At 46.6% G+C, this 27,691-nt stretch overlaps 1 protein-coding gene and 1 long non-coding RNA gene across 2 annotated transcripts in view; one reads left to right on the top strand and one right to left on the bottom strand.

The window, feature by feature from the left end:
- The window catches only part of LOC141370791 (uncharacterized), a 37,178-nt gene extending 22,327 nt beyond the window's left edge, over positions 1-14,851 (bottom strand). The window contains exon 1 of the long non-coding RNA XR_012375135.1: positions 14,459-14,851. This is a non-coding gene — a long non-coding RNA (uncharacterized lncRNA). The remainder of the gene's footprint in view (positions 1-14,458) is intronic.
- Positions 13,625-27,482, top strand: ANKRD34C (ankyrin repeat domain 34C). Its single transcript, XM_073882143.1, has 2 exons — positions 13,625-14,041; positions 22,470-27,482. The coding sequence occupies exon 2, from the start codon at positions 22,509-22,511 to the stop codon at positions 24,111-24,113; it is 1,605 nt and encodes a 534-aa protein (XP_073738244.1). The 5' UTR covers positions 13,625-14,041; positions 22,470-22,508; the 3' UTR covers positions 24,114-27,482.
- Positions 27,483-27,691: the final 209 nt, after the last annotated feature.

Below are 27,691 nucleotides of genomic sequence, written 5' to 3' on the forward strand. Positions count from 1 at the left end.
AGAGGGAGAAGCAGGCTCCCCACTGAGCAGGGAGCCCAGGACTCTGGGATCGTGACCTGAGCCAAAGGCAGATGCTTAACTGACCGAGCCCCCCAGGAGCCCCAAGGCTGGGTTTTCATCATCTTCAGGTCAGAGCATTCTAAGCATGATGCCTTAAAGGCAAGACATTTAAAGGAAAATAAAGTTAGATTTAGACAATTTAAAAATTAAAAACTCATTTATGACACAACACAATAAAACTAAAATAAAAATAAAACACTGGAAAATATTTGTAATATGTATGACAGATTAAGAACATAAACAGAAAATACGGAGAACACTTCAAAAATTAATAAGACAAGTCAAATAGAAAAATGGGAAAGGATATCAGCAATCAACTCACACACACACACACACACACACAACACAAACTAATAAACACAAGTGAATCAACATGACTAGTAACTGAAGAAATGAAAAAATAAGATTTTTTTTCTTATCAGATTGTTAGGGATTAAAAAGATTAATGCTATCCAGAACCTATGAGGGTATAAGACAGTGGTTAGTCTCGTGCTCTGCTGGGGGTGTGTAAATTTTTATAATCTTTCTAGAAGACTGTCTAGAAATATTTATTAAAATGTTTAATATTTTCCCCATATTCACTCAGCTATTTCTTTTGTAGGTGTTTAAGAGGATAGCTGGGCAAATGTACTAAGGTATGATCGTTGTTTATCATGGTGAAAAATTAGAAATAACTTATAATGTGCATCTGTAGGTTGTTTGAATAAATGATAATATATTTATTTTTTAAGATTTATTTTTATTTATTTGAGAGGGGTGGGGGCAGAGGGAAAGGGAGAGAGAATTCCAAGCAGACTCCCTGCTGAGCATGGAGCAAGACACGGGGCTCAATCTCACAACCCTGAGAGCATGACCTGAGCCAAAATCAAGAGTTGGAGCCACGTGGGTGCCCCGATAATATATTTATTCAATGGACTCATTGAAAGCTATTATGTGTGTTACATTCTTTAAGAGAAAAACATTTTCATTTTACAGTATATTGTTAAAAGTATGGTAGGACACCATTTGCACAATATTTTTATATACATTTATAAAACAAATTTCTGGAAAGATGTTCCCCAAAATGTTAACAATAATTAACTCTGAAGTGTGGACTTTCAAATGATTTTCTGTGGGGTTTTTTGTACTTTTCTGTCTTCCTTAAAACTTCTAATATTATTAAAGTGTCATTTGTTTCAAAAAGTTATTTTCAGTTTGAAGAAAACAAAAGAGAGGGGGATTGACAAAGTCGTGCCCTGAGGATAATTTATATCCTTAAAAGAATTCAATTGTGTGTAGAGAAGAGTAAGGCGGAATTAACTAGGAATTCAACTCAAAAAGCTAAGAAACAAACAGCAAAAAAAACAGGACAACAACGGTAAGGACTTAATAGGAATAAAAGTAAAATGGTGAATTAAAAATAGAAAAATGCTACAATTAACAAATGTCAAAGATCTGTCTGTGGAAGAAAAGCAAGGAACTAGATCAGCCCTGATCAGGTCATACTAGGAAAAAAGAGAAAAGAGGTTCCAGATAGCCAACATTGGGAATACCAAAGGAAGATATGATCACAGAGAAAACTTAACAAGCTTGCCTCTCCAATTGGCAAATATTAAAAAAAAAATAGTATTACTGTAGGGCTCATGAGGGGGTATCATGAATTTGATATACCTGTAGCACATTTCAGGGAGCAATTTAACTATTATTACTTAAAACCTAAACATTTTTGTTGTCTATGAACTCAGAAATCAGACAGAGACAGAGAGATGGAGAGACAGAGAGAGACAGAGACAGATGGAGAGGAATATATAACCCATGTGAGCTTGCATGACTGGTGAGTAATAGTGATCATCTGGGAAATAATGAACAACCTTAATTTACTTTTATGTCCATTTCCTACTCAAGTGTGAATCACCAACACCAAGAGAACATTTAGAAGATACAAATGAGCAATTACAGAAAACTAGGCAATAAACATTTAAAAAAAATTCAACCTGACTGGTAATAAAAGGAAAACAATGACCTGATACATTTTTAATTATCATACTGGCAAATTTCTTTTAACGATGATATCTGGTTGAGGATGTGCTTAACCATGAGCAAGGGGTAATGAAAATTGGTACAATCTTCATGGAGGATACATTTGAAATCTGCATAAAAATGGTAAAATTTTACCTATCTTTTAGTCGAAAACCTCAAATATTTTGCTCTAAGGAAATAATTCTGAAATTTGAAGATTGACTAGAGGATCTTCACACAGTGCGATTTACAATGGAGAGAAATCATGTGAAATCTTTACATCTTCAACAGAGAATTGACTCGCACATGCCCCAAAATATACTGTAGCCATTAACAATGAAAGCAGAAAAATCGTGTGGGATGATGTGGAAATAACCACAGAACAAAAAAATATCTAACTTCATAGCTTTGTGGCCGATTTTTTAAGGAAAAAAGAAGGCATTACAAGATGAATACAAAGTACTCTATTGCTTAATTCTAGTTTTATAAGTTACACCTATATATGATAAATGTTATCGATCACTTCTTTTTCTTGCTCCTCTGCGTTTCCCAAGTGTTTTTAACAGGCTTGTGACACTCACATCATTCATTTCCTGTGTTTTCTTGCTAATGGAATTCCATTTCATCTGGGGTGGTATTAGACCAGACCAGAAAGGAATCATTTCTTGGTCTAAGCCAATCACAGCAATCTGGCTTTCCATTCTTCCGATATCCCTCGCACAGGTCCCATTTCTCATAGATTCGAGGAGAATCTGGTTGTGTGATGTACTGCTGGGACAGGTTTGCTCTCCCGATGAAAGGGACAGAGGTGATCGGCTCTTCTCCTTCCTCGTCCTCTGTCTGGGGTGTGGATGTCATGGCTTGAGCTGGTGGCAGCTTTCTGGAAAACTCCAGGGAAATGTCACAAGCCTGACTGCTGGCCCCGGAAGTTTTGAGCTTCTGTTCCATCATCAGCAATGGCCCACCTTCAGACATTCTGTTATGTAAGGTCAGTCCCTCTTTGTCTAAGATGGGTTGTTTCTTTAAGATTTTATTTATTTATTTGTCAGAGAGAGAGCGCGCACGCAATCAGGGGCAGGAACAGAGAGAGAAGGAAGCAGGCTCCCCGCCGAGCAGGGAGCCCAACACGGGGCTTGATCCCAGGACTCTGGGATCATGACCTGAGCTGAAGGCAGATGCTTAACTGAGCCACCCAGGTGCCCCAAGATGGGTTTTCTAATACTCGCAGCTAAAACTTCTCTGATTTAAATGTGCAGTGAAAGCATGTGAAAAAAGCTATTACTTAACATTAAGAAGTGTAATAAAAGGACAGGAAGAACACATCCACATCTTACCTGTATTTTCTAGATGATAACTGTAACACACTTATAATAACAATCTAGTAGAAGTTATTTAAAAATTTATAATAGTCTGGAACACATCCAAACCCACAATGCTGACCTCAAGAGGCCTGGTAGCCCTGGGATTGACTTGCTGTGTGATCTTGGGGGAGCACTTCATGGCTCTAGAACACAGCCTCCCAGTCTGTGTAAAGACCATGAATGCAGTGACTTCTGGCTCCTCGCTAAGAGCTCTAGTTAAGCCGCTCAGTAGTGACCCCTGAGTCTGTCTTCCCTACAGACAGCCTCTGCCTGGAAATATAGTCTGCTCAGGAGTGTGAGACAAACACCATCCCTCCCCTGGCTTAGAAGAGAGTGTATACCAATGAGACTGGTGATTAGCAGAGGCGGGAGGGAGGGGTGGGCAAAATGGGGGAAGGGGGCAACAAAGTACAAAGTACAAACTCCCAGCTATAAAATAAATAAGTCACGGGCATGTAATGTATAGCATGGGGACTACGGTTAAGAATTGGTACTATACAGGGGGGCGGAGCAAGATGGCGGAGGAGCAGGAGACCTGGATTTCATGTGGTCTCAGCAATTCAGCTGAATAGGGATCAAACCATTCTGAACACCGACGAACTCAACAGGAGATCAAAGAAGAGAGTAGCAACAACTCTCTGAACAGAGAAGTGACCACTTACTAGAAGGTAGGACGTGCGGAGAAGTGAATCCGAGGTGATATTCGGGAGGATAGGCGGCGGGGGAGGGGCCTCCGTCAGCCGCTTCTGGCAAGTGCTAGAGCCGCGGAGCACAAAATCGGACCTTTTAGAAGCTGGCTCCGCGGAGGGACGTCGCTCCAGTGGCTAAGTGGGGGGTGGAATCCTCCCGGGACAGTGTGGTGTCAGGACCCTTGGGGTCACAGAAAGACTGGGGGTGCCTGCGTGCGGCAGAGCTCCCAGGGATCGGAGCAGGGAAGCCGGCTGCAGAGACGGAGCCGAGGCGCGGGCTCTCAGCTCGAGGTGGCCATAAACTGTGATCCGCGGCCCAGTCGGGCCACTGCTCCTCCAGCAGGGACCCAGCAAGCGGCAGATCCGGGGAGACTCCCCTCCCTCCCCCAGGAGGAGCGGCGCGGGAGCGCGCCGCAGGGATCTGCTGGGTTTGGAGACTCCACACGGGGTCGGGCGCCGGAGATAGAAACGCTCCGTCACAGGCCGGGTGAGCACGGAGTGCGGCCGGAGACCGGGGACACGGGAGTGACTGCTTTTCTCTGGGGGCGCACTGAGGAGCGGGGCCCCGAGTTCTCGGCTCCTCTGGGGTGGAGATTGGGAGGCCACCATGTTCACCCTGGTCCTCCAAAGCTGTACCGAGAGCTTGCAGGGAACAAAAGCTCCTGAGAGCAAACCCGAGCAGCTTGCTTAGCCCGGACCAACAAGGGCGGGGCAATTCCGCCTCCGGCAAAGACATTTGGGAACCACGGCAACAGGCCCCTCCCCCAGAAGATCAGCAAGAACAGCCAGCCAAGACCAAGTTTACCGATCCATGAGAACGGCTGAACTCCAGAGCTAGGGGAATTTTTACCATAATTCTTTAGTCTTTCAAAGTTAATTTTTTTTTACTTTTTTTTTTGAATTTTTCTTTTTCCCTTTTTCAACCAACATCTTATCAATCCCTTTTTTAAAAAAACATTTTTATTTTTCATTTTTAGAGTCATATTTTATCCATTCATAGTAGTTACCCTTATTTTTGGCATATATATATGTTCTTCTCTCTTTAAAATTTTGATATACAGTTTCTTTTAACAGATCAAAATACACCCTAAATCACTAGTGTACAGCTTTGTTCTAGTCTCCTGCCTGATCACAGTCTCTCCCATTTTTTTCCTTTTCTTTTTTCTTTTTTTTAAATCTTCTTCTTTCTTCTTTCAAACAACTTCTTATCAATTCCGTTTATAAAAGCTTTTATAAGTTTCATCTTTACAGTCATCTTCCATCCCTTCATTGTTTCAACCCTTATTTTGTACATATATAAGTCTTTCTTCCTTTAAAATTTTAGGAGGCACTTTCTTCTAACAGACCAAAATACACCCAAAATCTAGTGTGTGGCAGTGATCTATGCACTAGCCTGATCATATTTGATCATATTCTGTTTTTTTTTTGTTTTGTTCTGTTTTTGGTTGTTTTTATCTTTATCTTTTTCTTTTTTTTCCTCTTTCTTTTTTCTTTCTTTCCCTTTCTTTTCCCCTGGTTTCAGGTTTTTTCTGATTTGTATAGAGTATATTTGCTGGGGATGTTGTTAACCTGTTAGCATTTTGTTCTCTCATTCATCTATTCTCCTCTGGACAAAATGACAAGACGAAAAAAATCACCTCAGCAAAAAGAACAAGAGGTAGTACCGTCAGCCAGGGACCTACTCAATACGGACATTAGTACGATGTCGGACCTAGAGTTCAGAATCATGACTTTAAAGATACTAGCTGGGCTTGAAAAAAGCGTGGAAGTTATTACAGAAACCCTTCCTGGAGAAATAAAAGAACTAAAATCTAACCAAGTTGAAATCAAAAAGGCTATTAATGAGGTGCAATAAAAAATGGGGGCACTAACTGCTAGGATAAATGAGGCAGAAGAGAGAATCAGCGATATAGAAGACCAAATGATGGAAAATAAAGAGGCTGAGAAAAAGAGAGATAAACAACTACAGGATCACGAGGGCAGAATTCGAGAGATAAGCGATACGATAAGATGAAACAACATTAGAATAATTGGGATCCCAGAAAAAGAAGAAAGAGAGAGAGGGGCAGAAGGTATATTGGACCAAATTATAGCAAAGAACTTCCCTAATGTGGGCAAGGAAACAGGCATCAAAATCCAGGAGGCAAAGAGAACTCCTCTCAAAATCAATAAAAATAGGTCAACACCCCGACATCTAATAGTAAAACTTACGAGTCTCAGAGACAAAGAGAAAATCCTGAAAGCAGCTTGGGAGAAGAGATCTGTAACCTACAATGGTAGAAACATTAGATTGGCAACAGACCTATCCACAGAGACCTGGCAGGCCAGAAAGGACTGGCATGATATCTTTAGAGCACTAAACGAGAAAAATATGCAGCCAAGAATATTATATCCAGCAAGGCTGTCATTGAAAATAGAAGGAGAGGTAAAAAGCTTCCAGGACAAACAAAAACTAAAGGAATTTGCAAACACAAAACCAGCCCTGAAAGAAATACTGAAAGGGGTCCTCTAAGCAAAGAGAGAGCCTAAAAGCAGCATAGATCAGAAAGGAACACAGACAATATACAGTAAGAGTCACCTTACAGGCAATACAATGGCACTAAATTCATACCTTTCAATAGTTACCCTGAATGTAAATGGGCTAAATGCCCCAATCAAAAGACACAGGATCTCAGATTGGATTAAAAAACAAGACCCATCGATATGCTGTCTGCAAGAGACTCATAGACTTTTAGACCCAAAGACACCCCCACATTGAAAGTGAGGGGGTGGAAAACCATTTACCATGCTAATGGACACCAAAAGAAAGCTGGGGTGGCAATTCTTATATCAGACAAATTAGATTTTAAAAGAAAGACTGTAATAAGAGATGAAGAAGGACACTATATCTTACTTAAAGGGTCTATCCAACAAGAAGATCTAACAATTGTAAATATCTATGCCCCTAACATGGGAGCAGCCACTTTTATAAGGCAATTAATAACAAAAGCAAAGAAACACATGACAACAATACAATAATAGTGGGGGACTTTAACACCCCCCTGACTGAAATGGACAGATCATCTAAGCAAAAGATCAACAAGGAAATAAAGACTTTAAATGAAACACTGGACCAAATGGACTTCACAGACATATTCAGAACATTCCATCCCAAAGCAATGGAATATACATTCTTCTCTAGTGCCCATGGAACATTCCCCAGAATTGATCACATCCTAGGTCACAAATCAGGTCTCAACCGATACCAAAAGATTGGGATTATTCCCTGAATATTTTCAGACCACAGTGCTTTGAAACTAGAACTCAATCACAAGAGGAAAGTCGGAAAGAACTCAAATACATGGAGGCTAAAGAGCATCCTACGAAAGAATGAATGGGTCAACCAGGAAATTAAAGAAGAATTAAAAAAAATTCATGGAAACCAATGAAAATGAAAACACAACTGTTCAAAATCTTTGGGATACAGCAAAGGCAGTCCTGAGAGGAAAGTATATAGCAATACAAGCCTTTCTCAAGAAACAAGAAAGGTCTCAAATGCACAACCTAACCCTACACCTAAAGGAGCTAGAGAAAGAACAGCAAATAAAGCCTAAACCCAGCAGGAGAAGAGATCATAAAGATCAGAGCAGAAATCAATGAACTAGAAACCAAAAGAACAGTAGAACAGATCAATGAAACTAGGAGCTGGTTCTTTGAAAGAATTAACAAGATTGACGAACCCCTGGCCAGACTGATCAAAAAGAAAAGAGAAATGACCCAAATCAACAAAATCATGAATGAAAGAGGAGAGATCACAACCAACACCAAAGAAATACAAACAATTATAAGAACATATTATGAGCAACTCTATGCCAGCAAATTAGATAACCTGGAAGAAATGGGTGCATTCCTAGAGATGTATCAACTACCTAAACTGAACCAGGAAGAAATAGAAAACCTGAACAGACCTATAACCACTAAGGAAATTGAAGCAGTCATCAAAAATCTCCCAAGAAACAAAAGCCCAGGGGATGGCTTCCCTGGGGAATTCTATCAAACATTTCAAGAAGAATTATTAGAACTATTAGAACCGATTTTTCTGAAACTGTTCCAAAAAATAGAAATGGAAGGAAAACTTCCAAACTCATTTTATGAGGCCAACATTACCTTGATCCCCAAACCAGACAAAGACCCCATCAAAAAGGAGAATTACAGACCAATATCCTTGATGAACATGGATGCAAAAATTCTCACCAAAATACTAGCCAATAGGATCCAACAGTCCATTAAAAGGATTGTTCACCATGATCAAGTGGGATTTGTCCCTGGGCTGCAAGGTTGGTTCAACATCCGCAAATCAATCAACGTGATACAATACATTAACAAAAGGAAGAACAAGAACCATATGATCCTCTCAATAGATGCAGAAAAAGCATTTGACAAAGTACAGCATCCTTTCTTGATCAAAACTCTTCAGAGTATAGGGATAGAGGGTACATACCTCAATATCATAAAAGCCATCTATGAAAAACCCACAGCAAATATCATTCTCAATGGGGAAAAGCTGAGAGCTTTTCCCCTAAGGTCAGGAACACGGCAGGGATGTCCACTCTCACCACTGCTATTCAACGTAGTATTAGAAGTCCTAGCCACAGCCATCAGACAACAAAAAGAAATCAAAGGCATCCAAATCGGCAAAGAAGAAGTCAAACTCTCACTCTTTGCAGATGATATGATACCGTATGTGGAAAACCCAAAAGACTCCACCCCCAAACTGCTAGAACTCATACAGGAATTCAGTAAAGTAGCAGGCTATAAAATCAATGCACAGAAATCAGTGGCATTCCTATACACCAACAACAAGACAGAAGAGAGACAAATCAAGGAGTCGATCCCATTTACAATTGCACCCAAAACCATAAGATACCTAGGAATAAATTTAACCAAAGAGGCAAAGGATCTGTACTCAGAAAACTATAAAATACTCATGAAAGAAATTAAAGAAGACACAAAGAAATGGAAAAACGTTCCATGCTCATGGATTGGAAGAACCAACATTGTGAAGATGTCAATGCTACCTAGAGCAATCGACACATTCAATGTAATCTCCATCAAAATACCATCCACTTTTTTCAAAGAAATGGAACAAATAATCCTAAAATTTGTATGGAACCAGAAGAGACCCCGAATAGCCAGAGGAATATTGAAAAAGAAAAGCAAAGCTGGTAGCATCACAATTCCAGACTTCCAGCTCTATTACAAAGCTGTCATCATCAAGACAGTATGGTACTGGCACAAAAACAGACACACAGATCAATGGAACAGAATCGAGAGCCCAGAAATGGACCCTCAACACTATGGTCAACTCATCTTTGACAAAGCAGGAAAGAATGTCCAATGGAAAAAAGACAGTCTCTTCAACAAATGGTGTTGGGAAAACTGGACAGCCACATGCAGAAGAATGAAACTGGACCATTTCCTTACACCACACACAAAAATAGACTCCAAATGGTTGAAAGACCTAAATGTGAGACAGGAGTCCATCAAAATCCTAAAGGAGAACACAGGCAGCAACCTCTTCGACCTCAGCTGCAGCAACTTCTTCCTAGAAACATCGCCAAAGGCAAGGGAAGGAAGGGCAGAAATGAACTATTGGGATTTCATCAAGATAAAAAGCTTTTGCACAGCAAAAGAAACAATCCACCAAACCAAAAGACAACTGAAAGAATGGGAGAAAATATTTGCAAATGACATATCAGATAAAGGGCTAGTATCCAAAATCTATAAAAAACTTATCAAACTCAACACAGAAAGAACAAATAATCCAATCAAGAAATGGGCAGAAGACATGAACAGACATTTTTCCAAAGAAGACATCCAAATGGCCAACAGACACATGAAAAAGTGCTCAACATCGCTCGGCATCAGGGAAATCCAAATCAAAACCTCAATGAGATACCACCTCACACCAGTCAGAATGGCTAGAATTAACTAGTCAGGAAACGACAGATGTTGGCGGGGATGCGGAGAAAGGGGAACCCTCCTACACTGTTGGTGGGAATGTAAGCTGGTGCAACTACTCTGGAAAACAGTATGGAGGTTCCTCAAACAGTTGAAAATAGAGCTACCATACGATCCAGCAATTGCAGTACTGGGTATTTACCCCAAAGATACAAATGTAGGGATCCGAAGGGGTACGTGCACCCCAATGTTTACAGCAGCAATGTCCACAATAGCCAAACTGTGGAAAGAGCCAAGATGTCCATCGACAGATGAATGGATAAAGAAGAGGTGGTATATATACACAATGGAATATTATGCACCATAAAAAGGAATGAGATCTTGCATTTGCAATGACGTGGATGGAACTGGAGGGTGTTATGCTGAGTGAAATAAGTCAATCAGAGAAAGACATGTATCATATGACCTCACTGACATGAGGAATTCTTAACCTCAGGAAACAAACTGGGGGTTGCTGGAGTGGTGGGTGGGAGGGATGGGGTGGCTTGGTGACAGACATTGGGGAGGGTATGTGCTATGGTGAGCGCTGTGAATTGTGCAAGACTGTTGAATCACAGATCGGTATTTCTGAAACAAATAATGCAATAGATGTTAAGGAAAAAAAAAGAAGAAGAAGATAGCAGGAGGGGAAGAATGAAGGGGAGTAAGTCAGAGGGGGAGACGAACCATGAGAGACGATGGACTCCGAAAAAGAAACTGAGGTTTCTAGAGGGGAAGGGGTTGGAGGGATGGGTTAGCCTGGTGATGGGTATTAAAGAGGGCACGTTCTGCGTGGAGCACTGCGTGTTATGCACAAACAATGAATCATGGAACACTACATCAAAAACTAATGATGTATGGTGATTAACATAACAATAAAAAAGAAAAATACAAAAAAAAAGAATTGGTACTATACTGTAATTTTAAAGTTGCTAATCTTAAAAGTTGTCGTCATAGGAAAAAAAATTGTAGCTCTGTAAGGTGATGAATATTTTAGTATATGTGCTGCCGAAGCGAGCACTGTAAGATGATGGATATTAACAACCAGACTTATCATGGCAGTCATTTTGCAATATAGACTTACAAATATTGAATCATTATGTTGTGCATCTGAAACTAATATATGTCAATCATCTCTAAAAATGGAGTGCATGGGAAGCAGGGCACCAAGGATCACTTTATAATTTTCTTTGTGGTGTCAGAATACTATCTGATGTGATTCTCCTCTGTTAAGAGTGGACCAAACACTCTCCCAAACGTCCCAACGAAAGCCTTAATTCTGTAACATGTTCTAACGCTTTTTTACTGAGATGCCCAGTGTTTTCCATGGTGTGCATTCTCCCTTGCTGCAACAAGTAATAAATCCAACTTGTTCAACTACAGGTGTGTTCCTAGACGTCTCTGGGTGGAAGGTATTGACAACAGTAAGGATTCAAAGCTGTTTATTGCTACTATCAGTGATGGTTATTTTTGAAAATTATTGCTATTGTTAATCAAGTGGGTCTGGCATATAGGGTGCATCTCTGGGGAAGGGACGGAGATTCTACCAGAAGGCAGATTTGGAAGAGGTTGCAAAATGTTTACCTCATGTTCTCCTGCATGGAACGGGGGGCACGGAACAGCAGAACACTGGCTCATATACATACACTAACATACCCCAAGAGATGGGACAAGTCAGGATTTTTAGAAGGTCCCTGCATGAAAGCAGAGAACTTGTCTTTCTTGTTCACAGTTGACTCTAGTGCATACCAGAAAAATGCAGGTCTGGTCACAACGCCCAAACTCAATACGTTTTTCTTGAATAAATGAATCCGGGCATCCTGAAACACCTTTACAGTTTACTATGAATGTTAATGGATCAGGTAGACAAACATAGTGCTTTCTCCTTACCAGGCAGCACACTAAACATTGTACATGTGTTAACTCAGCTGCCCCTCCTCTCTGGTCCCATGAAGTAGATCCTCGTTGACACACCATTGTTCCCTTAGTTTCAGGTGTATGACATAGTGATTCAACAAGTTTATAGTTATGTTATGCTCACCATAAATATAGCTACCACATCTGCAGTAGATACTATTATTAATTCAATTTTATGGAGGTAGAAACTGAGGTACAGACCGGTTTGGAGACTCACCAGAGATCCATGGCTGGTAAGTGGTTTAGTTGGGATTTAAATCCATGCCTGGGTGGCTCTGACAGTTGAGCGTCTGCCTTCAGCTCAGGTGGTGATCTCAGGGTCCTGGGATCGAGCCCCACACTCAGCTACCTGCTCAGCGGGGAGTCTGCTTCTCCCCTCCATCTGCCTCTCCCCCTGCTAGTGCTCTCTTTCACTTTCAGTTTCTCAAATAAATAAATAAAATCTTAAAAAAAAAATAAATCCACGCAGTCTGACTTCAGACTCTGCTCTTAACCAATATACTAGTAAAGATGTAGAGGGTAATACTATGCAGTTTACTTTAAAGGTGTATTTGTATGTTTGTATGCAAAAACACAGGATGCTCATTTTTTTCTTTCATTGAGTATGAGGAAAAATGGTTTTTGCGTTTAAATTGGTCATTGAATAGCTCACAGAATGGAAATTACATAGATCATATAATTCAACCAAAACAAAGTTAAGGGTACATATAAACACCAAAAATAATAGGGAGGAAACGCAACAAAATCAGGGATGAAAAGGGTATGATATAAGAACAGATTTAGAGGAGATGAAAAATTATAAGGTAATGCTAATTGTAACTTTGTGCCTGTGAATTTGAGATTGTAAATGAGATGGGCAATTTTCTAGGAAAATGTAAAGGATTAAAATCGACTCAAGAGGTAGGACCTTTTTCGTAGGAAAAATGGCACTCACGTGGGCATGTTTACCTAGACCAGCGCACCAGCGCACTAGACCAGCTGTGGTTTGTAAATGCAGGGCTACCTCCCTGGAGGTGGAAGGTCTCCGGAGGCTGGGGCGGGGGCTTCACTTTGTAAATATAATGCCTCGTGCTTTGCCCCGCATGCAGCAACCATGAATTACTTCGGTTATAAAGGAAACAGAACTGTTGGAGAGTGGCTGCTCGGGAAGTCCTGGGAATAAGGAGGAGGTGTGCGGAAGGAGCTGGGTTGGAGACCAGATAATCAGGACCCCACCACACCCCCGGAGCCTTACAGCCACAGTACCCCCCTTCCCTTCCTCTCCCTCCCAAGCTGTGGGCGGACATTCTGGATCCGAGGGCGTTTGATGATAGGAAACCAGAGGAAGGCAGAGCCACGTGGAGGGGAAAGGCGACACGAGTTCAAATCCCTCCCCGGGGCCCCCAAGGGCAGCGTCGGAGTCGCGGAGCGCGCCCGCCCTTCTTCCGAACCCGGGAGTCCCCACCCGGCTCCGGCAGCGAGGCGGTCTGGCCAGTCTGACCGCGGCTCTCGGGGTGCGGGCTGGGCGGCGGGCGCCTCTCCCCGCCCCCGCTGCCCCCGCGGTGCTCGCTCCTCCCCGGCACACACACCCACACAGCCCGCCGGCATCGCGGCTGGAGACTCGCTCGGGGCGCGGGCGGGCAGCGCGCTAGCCAGCCGGCGGGGCCCCCGGACGGAGCGCAGGGCCGGGCTGCGCACGAGACCTGCAAGGCAGAACTGGGCGCAATTCTCAGCTTCTTCCACGCTTCCTTCTTTCTCTTAAAGAAAAACTCCCTTGCTCTCACTTGAACTTGGAGGAGCAAGGGGGTGATCAGAAGGCACTGACGCAGAGGTTTTATTTGTGAACCTTGACGAAGTTCTGGGCAAGTCACTCAACGGGACCGGCGAGGCCAGGGCTAATCCCAACTCCCCGGCGCGGTTCAGCCTGGCAGTGCCCTTTGGTAACCAGCCCGAAGCCAAGGGCGGGAGTGCCAGGCACCCCCAGACTTTGCTTTTGGAATAATGACCCTACAGGTGGCCTGCGCTCAGGTGGCCTTGTTTGGTGAGCGTCCCCACCAGGTAAGCGCACCCGCAGGGGTCTCCCCTGGTTCACCGGGTGGGAGGGATCTTGAGCTCCCTAGAAGTAAGTCCACGCGTTTAGCCAAGGCAGGAGTGGGAGGCTGGAAGGAGAGTCTGCTTTTATCACAGGAAATTGTGGGAGAAGGGTGTGGAAGATGGATTTACATTTTTTCATTTTTGCATTGACGCGTGGGGGTGAGATGCGTAGGGGCCTGGATTTTTGTAGGAAATGGTTGCGGAGCGGGGCTGGGTGATAGGCGTCTGAATTTCTGCAGGGACTGGAAAGGGAGCAAAGCCTACATTTTTGCAGAAACCTGTGAGGATCGGGTGGTGAGAGGTTATGATCCTGAAAATGTTCGAGAAATTGTAAAGAGTTTGAACGTGAGCATTTCAGAGCAATGATGGAGAAGCACTTACCGCGCGGGTTGCCCCTGACGCCGCCACGCTCGGCCTTCTGGAAGATGCCCAGGGACAGCGGCGGCCTTGGAGCGCGCGCCGCCGGCGTCCAGCACCTCGGACAGCGCCGGGCAGCGAGGCGAGCCGGGGCCCCTGCGCGCCGCCCGCTCTCTCTGCCCTGGCCGCTCCGCGTCGCCGCCTCCAGGGCCGGGAGAAGGGACTCCCGAATCGCAAGCGCTCATCTCCTGATCCGCCTCTAACTGCTTCCCGTGCCTGCGGAAGGAAGAGGCGGAGTATAAAACATCCCCACGCTTCCGCGAACGCTACCGCCGAACGGTGTGGCCGCCTAGATTTTGAAAGGCGTACCCAAACTCCAACAAAATCTAGCATTTACTGAGCGCTCACATGTGCCAAGGCCCTCTGCTAAGCGCTCTCCATGCGTTCTGCTGTTGTTACGCACGCGGAGAGGTTGGGTGCTGTTATCGCTGTTCTGTGGATCTGAGAACCCGAGCAAGAGAGGCTCAGTAACCTGTCCACGTCTGTACAGCCGGCCGTGACGTACCGCCCCTGTCAACCCCGCGCCAGGTTGCCGCAGGGGGAAAGTGTGCCTGAGTGCGTGGAAGTCCCTCCTGAAAGCTCTGAACTTGGGTTCAGAGGGGCAGAGTTTGAATGAAAGCTGTACCACTTACAAACCTGTGCTCTTGGGCAAAATCACCCAACCTGTCTGAACTTCAGGCTCTGTGTCTGTAAAATTAGGATAATAATGCTTCCTTTGCAAAAGTGCAGGGGAAGATGGTCAGAGAGATCATGTATGTGGAAAAACTCTGCAAACTGCAGATTGTGGCCGGGAGGTGGGGGCCAGAAAGAGGGGAGCAGGTGACTGAGAGGAAGAGGGTAGGTGATGGATGGCAGTGGCACTGGGGTGGGGGCTGGGCACCCCAGAGCAGGGCTCAGAGGGACGATCCTGGATGAGTTTGATTCAACATAATTCCTTAGATATTCACAGGACTTTGTAGAGAGTGTTCCCATACGGCCTACGTTTGATCCTTATAGCAGTCTTGTAAGGCAGAGTTGGAGTTCTTCTATTCAAACGATACTTGCCAGTAGTTACACAGCCACCTACCTAGTAGCAGGGCTGAGATGAGAATCCACGTCGCCCGACTCTCGCCTCTGTAATCTTCCTGCCACAACTGTACATCCACAGGAGCTTGGATCGTGCGACGATTACAGACCTAGAGTGCATTTAGAGAAGCGCTGTAAATATCAGGTGGAACCACGTGAAAATGATTTTGCAAACCACTGTTTGACCTACGGAAACAGCAAGTTCATATAGATCAACTGAATACATGCTCATCGATTTCTATTTTATTTTGTTCCACAAAGACTTTAAGGCAATTTATAAAGATCCACAAGAGGTCAGTTGGACACATATCAGAAGTAGTTGAGATTCATTAAGATATAATTTGTGCAAACTTACGTGTACAAACATAAGAACAGCCATATGCTTATCTCGCTGAAACTACACTGTGTAGAACATGTCCCTCAACAGCAACCGAAGAAGAAGAAGAAGAAGGAGAAGGGGAAGTGGAGAAAGTAGGCAAGAAACAAGATTAAGGCCATAACCAGAAGTAAGATGAATACAAAACATGTGTATTACAGAGTCCGGGAAACTTCTCTGGGTCACTAAGTACAGTAATGTGTATGTCCAGTGCCTCTCTTGGGAACATGAGACACTTTGTGGACGTTTGCAGGAGTTTGTTGGCCCGCTTCCTTTTGCATAATTTTTCCACTAGGGTCAAATACAAGTAGTATTGAAACTAAATGCAGTGCCTCAACCCTCTGATTTACCTTGGTGCCAAACAAAGGAAGTTTAACTGGAAACTCGATGCCAAGGTGACTCAAGGAAGAGAGATAAAGCAGATGGTTTTTTTAGCTGCACTGAAGCAATTGTTGGTTACCTTATTGGTAATGGCCCACGGAAGCACACCCCACTTTAAAGTTTATGAAAAGGGCTTCTCCATCTATTAGCTCGTTGGATCCTCCTAACAAACCTGTAGAGGTGAGGAGCTAGGAAGTGATGGAAAGAACGAGAACACAGCATCCTGACTTGTATTCCAAGTATTTTTACTTTTATGCCTAGTGTCATAAACCCATATACCTACAGAGGCTAGGTAAGCAGCCTGAGTGTAGGCCTCAGGCCAGCTGTGGGACTAGAGAGGATGGCAAGGCCTTTGCCAAACTGAACAATGAATGATTCGTCTTAAAACATTCACATTTAAGGGCGCCTGGGTGGCTCAGTTGGTTAAGCGACTGCCTTTGGCTCAGGTCATGATCCTGGAGTCCCGGGATCGAGTCCCGCATCGGGCTCCCTGCTCAGCAGGGAGTCTGCTTCTCCCTCTGACCCTCTTCCCTCTCATGCTCTCTCTCTCTCATTCTCTCTCTCTCTCAAATAAATAAATAAAATCTTAAAAAAAAACCATTCACATTTAAAAAATTAAAACACTGTGCCAGTCAAGCAAGGTGGCCCCGTGGACCACATTTGGCCCTCGGCCCTTTACTGTGCAGCCTTGATCTACGCTGCTCAGGCTACAGACGTGGGGAGGCACAGGAGGGAGAGAGCCTGCATTCAGCAAGATGAAAGACTCAGTCTGTCTTTAAATTCCCTATGTCTAAACTGGGAGCGATTGGACAAGATGGCTCCTCACAGCTTCAAAAATCTTAGACTTTTATAATTTTGTGGACAGTAAAAGAATCCAAGGGTTTCTGGACAAAAAAGGCATCTATTTCCACCCACCCACCCCCTCCATCAGAGAAAGCATCATTTTATTTTTTCGGTGTTGGTGATGTTTTAGTTTTTGGCATTTCTCTTCCAGTCCCTGTGCCTTTATTTTTTTTTTATTTTTTAAAGATTTTATTTATTTATTTGACAGAGAGAGAGAGAGAGCACAAGTAGGCAGAGTGGCAGGCAGAGGGAGAGGGAGAAACAGGCTCTCCGCCGAGCAGCGAGACCGATGTGGGCCTCGATCCCAGGACCCCAGTATCAGCCACTTAACGAACTGAGCCACCCAGGCGCCCCGTCCCTGTGCCTTTAGAAGGTGTGTTCACCCCATTGTGGTGGGGTTGAGGGAGACAGAAAACAGCCCTGAGGAGTGAACGGGAGAAGGGTGGGTTGGAGGGGCACAGAGGGCAGACAACAGGGAAGGAACCAGGCAAATTTTGCTCACTTCTCAGTTAACTCTGTTTCAGAAACACATGGAAAAAAAACACCCCACTTTGGGGTTGCTGACTTTAAAACATGGTGCCTAGCGCAGTCAAAGTGCTTGGGGTTTCAAAATTCTGGGCATGTGTCAGCCCCATTCGGTCAGGATTGCTTCCTTCCCTCTGACAAGCTAAGAAACCATGAAAGGCATCCGATCTTTCCTGCGTTAGCTGCTCCTAATATTCATTCTCTGCCAAGCACAACAGGAGATAAATTCCCAAATTCAAGTAAATTAGACCTTGGTTGACTCCCACCCTCCAGTGGATCACTATTCAGTTCTGCCTACAGAATGCCTTTCCAGCTTGATGCTCCTTAACCTCCCCCACGCTGGTGCTTCTGACCCTCTTCATCCCTCAGCGGCTCCTAGTGACCTCCAGCCTTCAGCCAGACCCTTCCATGCCCGACTTCTCCACTTTTCTCCATCCTCAATGCCTAGCATGCATATTGACACTCAGTATATATTTGATGGTGAATGAATGAATGAATCAATGGTCAGGGAATGCCAGTGTGTCAGCCACGGTTTACTTTATTATAAGTAATATAAATTCATTCAAGTTTCATAAATAAAGACATGTCAATTTATCAGCACTTTATGGAGTGATAGCACCCTGGGGAGTAGGAGTGAGGGAATGAAACGTGGAGGGGGGAACGAGGAGGAGCAAATACAAGGGGGCCATGGAGCCAGCCGCAGCCTGACAGCAAGCTCAGTCTTGTGGAGGTCACATCATCTCCTGCATCTCCCCCAAATCCTTGAAACCCACCAACAAGAGGCTCTCGGGGAAAGAAAGGGAGAAGAGTGCCTGCCGTCTACCTCCCACCCCACCTCCTCTAGTCAGCATCCGGTCTACAAAGGGTTAATGCGCTCACACTTCCGCACCCAGTGGCTTCCTTGGGGAAACTGTTGCTCCTGGTCAGTTGAAACCAGGGGTGGGGCTCGGGCCACCTGTCACCTGTAGCGCTGTCCTGACCTACGGCGGTGGGAAAGGTGCACACCTGCCAGGTCCCTCAGGCCGGAAAGCCAGGCGGGGGGCCAACACCCTGAGATGGGCAGCTCGGCCTGGCCATGTCAGTCTGGGGGATGCAGAAAGCGGATGGCAAGGCTCTTGTCACCCAGTGTGAGGCTGAGCTAAGGGTCTGAGTCTGTCCTCACTCAAAGCTCTTGCATTTTTGTCATTCAGGGATGTCAGCTGGGAGGTGCACGGTGAAGAAATAAATGGTTGTAGACAATATGAAAAATCCTCCCTACATGCAGAGCATGTCCTGCCCATGGACGTGTGTCTGTGGATACGTGTCCATACACGAATGCACACATCCATAGGCATGACAACCAGAACGCCTTGTCTCCGTTCTGTTCTCTCCTTAGGAGCTGGGATTCGGGACAAGGCCTGAGCTCGGGGGAGCAGGGAACCACTGGTTCCAAGTGCAGGGAGAGAAGCATCTCCTAGACATCCCGTCCTGCCCCCTTCCCTCCCTTCCTGCCCCCTTCCCTCCCCACCCCGGACCTTCAAGGAGTCTGGAGGGATGTGATCTGCCCCACACGCGACACAGAGCCATAACCCGACAATCCACCCTCATGTGGCCTTCCCACTCTCCTATTCCTGTCTCTTTCTCCTTTCCTCCGACTCTTCCTTTACCCTCCTTCCGATTATGGTACAGCCAACGAGGGAGAAAAGACCCCGTGCCTGCCTCGGGGGCTCAGGGGGCTCAGGGGGCTCAGCGCGCGGAGGAGGAGGCTGACCCAGAAGATCAACGAGTCAGTGCTCAGCAGAGAAGGTTGCAAAGTACTAAGGAGCCCAGGGGAGAGGCAGTATCCAGTTTTTCTTGTGTTGTATTGTGTGCGTGAGTGCGACAGCGAGTGTGGGTCTGGGTGCCTCTGTGTTGTGTGTGTGTGGGGGGTGAGCGTCTGTGTGCCGTGTGTGAGTGTGAGAAGGAGAGAGAATGCAAAGATCGTGTAAAGCATTCCAGCATATGAATACACTACAGTTTCTTTATTTTCTTCTTGGTGGGCTGTTTCTAGTTTTTGCTTTTTATGAATAGTGCTGCTGGGAACATTTTTGTACATGTTTGGCTACACGGATTTACTGGTAATTTATTGATGCGAACGAACCATCCCAAAATGAGTGGCTTAGAACAGTAACCACTTATTCGTTCCTGTTTCTGCAACTTGGACCAGGCTCCGGAAACCTCCGCCGGCCTCACCTGGGTTCCTTCCCACAGTTGTACCCAGCGGGGGGCCGGCTGGCTCACACCGCGGCGGTCAGCGGGGCTGGTCAGCTGGGGCTCCATGTGTTCCTGCCGGCAGGACAGCCCACATGTCTTTCCGAGGTAGGAAATCGGAAGCTGCAAGAAGCCTTGCCTCGCAAGTCACACACGGTTACTCTGGCTGTTTCCTTGGTCAAAGCAGGTCTTGACGGGAGGAGGGGCAGTAACTCTTTGCAGGCGCTCTGAGATGGGAGGACTTTGTGGCCACGCTTTTCCGTCTACCACAGATATAAGCCCGGGCACAGAATCACCGGGTCGGAGGGGGCTGGTTTGTGCCCCCACCAACAGGTTCCTGTTGCTTTGCGCCCTGATCCATCCCTGGTATTAGACCAGCCGGTCTAATTTCAGCCACGTTGAATTAGACACCATGTGTAGTGGTATCCCTCTGTGCTTTAATTTGATTTTCTCTGACCGCTAATGAGGCTGAGCACCTTTTTATGTGCTTATTGGCCATTTGCGTATCCTCTTTTGGAGGAAGTGATTTGTGGGAGTTCTTTATATAGCCTGGGTATGAGTCAGTTGTAATCTCACTCCGCCCTGCTGCTTCGATCCTGAGTGATTCTCCTCTTGATTAAAAAGGAAGTAAGATTTGAGCTGAGGTTTGCAGGATGATGAATAATTAAAGAAGAGCAGGGGGCCTTGCCGTCAGAAACATGAAGAGTGCTAAAAGGGACAAAAAAGTCGGGCATTTGAGAAGCAGCCTGATTTGAGGTAGACGTGTGCCGGGGATGGGAGCAGCAGTGGGTGATGCTGGGGAGAGCTGGGCCGGAGGCGAGGGGCCTTCGATGGAGCAGGAGACAACGTTTTTCGCTGCTCATTCCCTCTCCCTTATTCACCACGTGGAAATCCTGCTTCAAATGGCCAGCGTGTGGGGACAGACACACCTCACACGCCAGACCTTCATGAAGTGCTCTTATTTATGTAGGACCAGAGAGGAGAGGGGATGGTGGAAACAGAAGAGAAAGGCCATACCTCACGCTCGCACACACACCCCCATACACACACCCACGTGCACGCACACGTCAGTAGCAGCCTGAAGAAGGAAGCACAGAGATGGGGAGACAGTTGCCATGCAGTGTCCCTGGGTGGTAGCATTTCTAGAAAATAATCCTGTGGGAACACAAACACAACTGCAACGTGATCGCACTGAGGTGTAGCTCTTAGGACAGTGGCTTGTGAGAAGCGGAGGGACACCCTGGACGGTTAAGCACAGTCTCTTCTTCTGGAGAGAGTGGCTTCTTGGAGGCGTGTGCACACGTGTGTAAGGACACCTCTTCTTTACGTACTTAAGTGTGGTTTGGGCTTTCAAGAAAATCGCAAGTACCTATTAATGTGTTAAGAATTTATAAAGGATATGGGTCCATCTCTCAACTTCAGCCAAGAGAGGCTTTTGACTTCCAGTGTAATAGAGGATTGTAAACTGATTACGGTTTACAGGGGCCAGGGGAGGAATGATGTGCCTCAGGTGAGGAGCCATGGCCATCTGCTCAGCAGGGACCTGGAGGGACGGAGTCCCTGTGGAGGGGCTGTGCCGGCACAGATGTGGGCCAGGGAGGGGCCCCCGCCTCTCCTTATCCGCGGAAGGCCTCCCCAGCAGCACCGGGTCTGGGGGCTCCGGGTGCAGGAACTCAGCGACGGACCCGGGGACAACCAAACCAGAAAAGCCGGGTTTGGCAGAACTCAGCTGAGGGGGCTCCGGGGTGGGCAGGCGTGCGGTCCCGTCCATCCTCTGCCCCATACCTGTTCACGGGAAGGATGTGGTATGGCATCGTTTCTGGAAGACCCTAGTCTTCCAGAAGTCCCTAGGACGGAGAGGATTCTGACATCTGCTGGAAAAGTAGAGACTGCAACCCGGAAGGGGGTAGCGAGATTGATTTTGCTTTACAATGATTTTTTTCCCCCTGATTTCTCCCCTATTACAATAGTAATGCATGCTTATTTCAGGAAGTACAGCAAAAATAAGAAGAGGAAAACCGTCCATAATTCTATTACCATTCCGCTGTGTTTCCCACTGGCAGAGCGATGCACCGAGCAATTATTTACGAGGTGACCCGTGAGGTGTGTATCGCTGCTCAGTGCTGGGGCTATGGCAGCGAACAAGGCAGACGCACACCTTTCCTCGTGGGGTGTGACGCTGGTGGTGCCCACAGGCATGAAGCATGGTCTCCCACACGACATTCCAGATAAGCATCAGGCAGGGACCCCAGCGATGGCTGTTTGTCTTGCTTACTCCGCACTAGCCTCGGGTCAGCTGCTTTACTGTGGTGAGGGTTTTCTGTACATGCTCTCGTTCGAGCTCCACCCTGGCTCTATGAGGCACTGCCGCCATCCCCCTGACACACCCCCCCCGACACACACACATCACAGATGAGGAAACGGATGCAGACAAGCCAGATCACCTGGCATCACTTGGGACCAGGTGGGATATGACTGCATCCAGCTGTGTACCAGCCTCACCACTCAGGTCACCTACAGAGCACACGACATTCTTCTCTCTTCTTCCCTTGCTAGGTCTGATCGCCACGGTGGCTCGGAGGTGCCGAGGCCAGCATGATGGACGACGACACAGAGCTGAGGACCGATGGAAACTCACTCCTAAAGGCGGTGTGGCTAGGGAGGCTCAGGCTGACCAGGCTCCTCCTGGAAGGGGGCGCTTATATCAATGAAAGCAATGACAAAGGGGAGACAGCTCTCATGGTGGCGTGCATCACCAAGCATGTGGACCAGCAGAGCATCAGCAAGTCCAAGATGGTAAAGTACCTGCTGGACAACAGGGCAGACCCCAACATCCAGGACAAGTCTGGCAAGACGGCGCTCATCCACGCGTGCATCAGGAGGGCTGGGGGAGAAGTGGTGTCCCTACTCCTAGAGAACGGGGCGGACCCCAGCCTCGAGGACCGCACTGGGGCTTCAGCCCTGGTCTACGCAATCAACGCAGATGACAAAGACGCCCTGAAGCACCTGCTTGACGCCTGCAAAGCCAAAGGGAAGGAGGTGATTATTATAACAACAGATAAATCCTCATCAGGCACCAAAACCACCAAGCAGTATCTCAATGTCCCTCCTTCCCCCAATGTGGAAGACCGGCGGTCACCACCACTGTGCATGTCTCCTTCAGAGATTGAACTGAAGGCTCCAGGCCTGGGCTCTCCACCCAGTGAGAGGGAAGATGATCTCTTCAGCCTCCAAACAGGGCATCTGAGTGGTTGCAACACCGCCAAGTCTCTGAATGAGCCTGGGTCACCCACCAGGAAGGTAGGGAACCTCAAGAGGGCCCGCCTGCCCCAACTGAAGAGGCTCCAGTCTGAACCCTGGGGCCTGATTGCGCCGTCTGTGCTGGCTGCTAACATGCGTCAGGACGAGACCCATGGCCCCAGCCCGGACGGTGAGGTCATCAAGAGCATCAGCGATGTGTCCTTCCCCAAAAGGGGGCCGCTCTCCAGAACCAACAGTATTGATGGCAAAGACCCCACCCTCTTTCCCACAGTCACGGAGCAGGTTCTGAAGATCGCAGCCTCCCTGGCACCAGCATCCTGGAAGGCAGCCTATGAGAAGGGTCAGTCTTCCCACCCTCGTCTGGCCCGAAGGGGAACTCTCCCTGTCGACCAGGAGAAGGTGGGTGTCAGTCCAGCAAGCCCCCCTGCTCTCAAAGATTCAGTGTCCCTCAAACGGCTAGAGAGTGATCTCCATGATTTAGAGTTACAGGCAGGGGCTGAGCAGCTCAGCTCGGGTTCCCTGGAGTCAAGCAAAGGGCCCTTGGACAGGAAGAGGCTCAACGGTTCCCTCCTGGCTCTCTTCCATGGCCCGCGGGAGTCCCTGGACGCTGCGCCCAGCACGTCCCCCAGCTCGGCGCGCCGCAGGCCACCGCATCTCCTGGAAAGGCGAGGTTCTGGAACTCTGCTGCTGGACCGAATTTCTCACACCAGGCCCGGCTTCCTTCCGCCTTTAAATGTAAGTGTGAACCCACCTATCCCTGACATCAGATCTAGCAGCAAACCTGCTCCCCTTGCGAGTGGCTTAAAATCCATGGTTCCCGTTGCTCCAAGTTCACCAAAGAGAGTTGACTTGAGAAGTAAAAGGAAGCTCCTCAGGAGGCACTCTATGCAAGTGGAGCAGATGATGCAGCTGTCGGACTTTGAAGAAGTCAGGACCTAGAAGCTTTCAGAGGGGTTTAAAAAAATCAGACTCTGTGTAGTTAACGAGAGGCACCACCATCTAGAGCAGCATAGCCGGGCAGACCCTGTGCATCCTGTGCGTCCCTCGGCCCTGGTGGCAGGGATGGAGCGGGGTGCAGCTTCCCTGCTGAAATGATCTCTGGGTTTGTACAGCTTTACTTGAAAAGAGCTCAGGATAATTGGGTTCTAGACACAAAATCACCAAAACAAAATTCTCCAATGGAAGGAAGCCTTCGGGGTTTGGAGGGAACACAGCAAGTACAACGATCCAGGCCCCTGACACCAGCTCTTCTCCACCAGACGAATAAGAACGTAGATCCCAAGACAGTATTCAAAGCACGCCCTTTGTAGTAAATCTATAAAGTGCCTACAGAGAAGATGAAGCTTTCACATGTGTCAGGATGTGCAGAAGCTCAACACCACCCCCTGAGCTCTGACATCTGGTAGCTGTGTTCCGTTCGAAGGAGAGAAGCAGACCTCCCCCATCAGAGAGGCTCTGGCGGGTGGAGCGCTGTCCAGCACGGTGCGCTCAGGGGCTTGCCCCACCCCAGCCACACCCTGCGTTCACGCGTACCCGTGGGTGTGTGGCGGGTCCCCAACTATTGTAACCATGTGTCCCCCGAATCCTGATGGGCCATACTTGGGGGCGCCTCAGAGACGAAGCCTGTCTCCCTCCCCCCCTGACACTAGCTCTGTGCCGAAATCTTGTGAAAAAACAGTCAGGGGCTGTTAATTAATTTGGAGTTGAATGTGATACAATTTCCAGAATCGACCCGTTTCTTGCTTGTTCTTAAGAAAACTTGACGAGATTCCCCCAAAGCCAGAATGATAAATAATGATGGGACAGGCAGAGGCAAAGAGCACAAGTGGGTGCTTCTCAGGCCGGAAGCTGTGGGACCGCACTGAATTCTGTAGCCTGAACATGTTAAGGGTTGCAGGACTGTCCTTTCAGCTACTCTTGTCTAGGTAATTCAAGAAAAATCCAGTTTCTGCTTTGCCTGAATTATCCACATGATGGGAGGTTTGTAGAAATGACCCGAACGACCCTTGCTAGCCACGTTGCACACACCCAAGAAGGGAAGCAGAGACTTAGCACATTTGGAGTGATGTAGGCACATTTCGGATAAAGACGTTCCCGGTTATCTCCCAGTTACTTTACCTTTCCTGTTGCTCAGATACGTTGGTTCTAGGGTTAGAAGAATTCGGTGGCCCCTGGGGGTTGTGTCCCTCAGAGGAATGAGTAAAGGCTCGGAGATTCGGGTTTGCATCCCTGTTTCATCATTCACCAACTTTCTACTCCCGCATTGGCAAAATGGGGTTGGCAGTGCTCCACCTTGAAACGGCGAGGGGGAATGAAGTGCCCGCTGCTGAGCCTGACACGGACAAGTAACTGGATAGCAGGTAGCTAATTCTGATTCACATCTTCAGAACTCTGAAGCTTCCAAGTCTCAAATAATACATAATACCCCACACAAGGTGGAATTAAGTCCAGCTGAAAAATTCAAGTGTCTCCTTGAGATCTCCAGTCATGCCCAGTACTGAGCCCTAAGTACGTTGTTAGAGTAAACTACATTCTGCCACATCAGCTCTACACATTACAGCATTTCTATAATGACATCTGCTAGACGGTTATCTGAATATCCCAAACCAAAGTGCTGATGATGCTTACAAATAAACCGAATGTTTATTTTTTAATCATTCCTCCCGGGCAGGCCCATACTCAACCTGGGCACTTTTGAAATTTTAGGTGGATGAGTCTTTGTTATTGGGGGGCTGTCCTGTGTGTGGTAGGAGGCTCAGCAACATCCCTGGCCTCTACCCACCAGATGCCAGGAGCATCTTCCTCCTAGTTGCGACAACCAGAAATTTCTCCAGACATGCTGCTGGGAGCAACATCACCTCGGCTGATCACCGCTGCTCGAGGAGGATGACAGTGTACCTGGCAGAAATCTGTCAAGACCAACAAAGCTGCACGAAGGTGTGGGTCTGGCTGGGTCAGCCCTCCCACTGACTTGAAGCCAATTGAATTATGCTTTAGTAGGATGACTAATCGATCCATAACTCGGGCCCTTGGGGTTCTTGGCCAGCACACATAGGGGAGTGCTAGTGGCCTTTTGTACTTTGCAGGGAGGGAAGCAAAGCACATAAGCTAGTGAAAACCTAGGGCTCACGAACTTGGTTTAGGGTGGAAAATCCATATGCTTCTCGGGACCACTGAGTCACGAACGGTTCTTACCAAATGGACGTGATTGCAGGCAAGGAAACAACTCTCCAACGCATTAGAGAGAATCATACCGACAACAGTTGATCTCAGCAGCTCATTAAACACACACACGTACCCTCCAGCTGTTGTTGCTGCCCACTAAAGCTAACCTCTGCTAGTAGATCTAACTGTGGGAATCTACTAGATCTCTGCTAGTAGATCTAACGCTACACACATGCATTTTTCCAAACCTTTAGCTAAGATTCGAAAGCCTAATTTATGCTAAGTAGTGAATGAGGCACATTCATAGCAATTAGCTCAGGCAGAACAAGAAACGTGATGGCTACTCATCCAGAATAACCTGTCGGTCCCACGAATGCCCACAGCAGGTGCTCCAGGGCCCTCATGCCTGCCTCCGTCACTTGTGACCTGTCCATTGGTCTTTCTGTGGACAGCCTCCAGGACAGTACCTTCATCCCTGTTTGACGTTGCATCAGCTGGATTAGATTGTTCCAGACTAGTACGACCATAACACTTTATCCCGCTCAATGCAGAAATAGGTGATTTTTGTCCACGTTAATGAACCTCACAAGGATGCTTCTTAAAAGCATATTTTAGATTCAACTATGTTTTCTAGATCAGAGATGAGCTTTTCTTTCCAGAACCCTAGTGTCACTACAGGAGTTAGCTGCAAACTGTAGTTAAGACTTTCTGGAATGTTTATCAAAATATATTCTAGAACAGGAGTCTGAAGTTTAAAAGTCTGGAGCTGCAGTTTAATTTCTAGGCACCCCGAAGCTGGTTTTTGTTTGTTTGTTTAAACCCACTGTCTTGATTCTCTTAGAATTTCATCAAGTAAACGGTGTCCTGCAAAGTGCAGGCTGTGTCCGACCCTCCTCCTTTGTGCGTGTTGGTGCTTCGGACCTACTGTGTGTTGCTTGCACTGGTTCTCTGTGGCATTAGACTCTGGTCTCAAGTTGACGACGTGCTCAAAGATGCGTCCAAATCCAAGTAATGGAACCGTCTAGATATTTCTAACATGTCAATAAAGGATATATTGCAATCCTTCAATAGCATGCCCCATTTTTGGTAGTGAAATTTCAATGACAAATATTACTTTTTCCTTACGATGGGGTTGACACGACTTCCTGGGAACATCAACCTTAGCAGACGCCTGATATTTTACGCATAATTTTAAAAATTAATTTTTACTTACACAAGTATTATAGTTTCTTCTTGGTGAAACCAAAGGCAAAGGACAAGATGGTGCATTTCCACGGTGAGAGGTGGGTGTCTCTTCTCTGCCCCCACTGCTTGGGGTCCCTGGGGGGCGGAGGGGGCTACCACACGCTGGT

This window comes from Callorhinus ursinus, unplaced genomic scaffold (assembly GCF_003265705.2).
Source record: "Callorhinus ursinus isolate GAN/ISIS: 27379988/994484 unplaced genomic scaffold, GSC_fseal_2.0 scaffold45, whole genome shotgun sequence".
Lineage (NCBI taxonomy): Eukaryota > Metazoa > Chordata > Mammalia > Carnivora > Otariidae > Callorhinus > Callorhinus ursinus.

What these genes read in the sequence shown, in the direction of transcription:
- ANKRD34C (XM_073882143.1), top strand. Translation starts at nt 22,509, where the DNA reads ATGATGGACGACGACACAGAGCTGAGGACCGATGGAAACTCACTCCTA.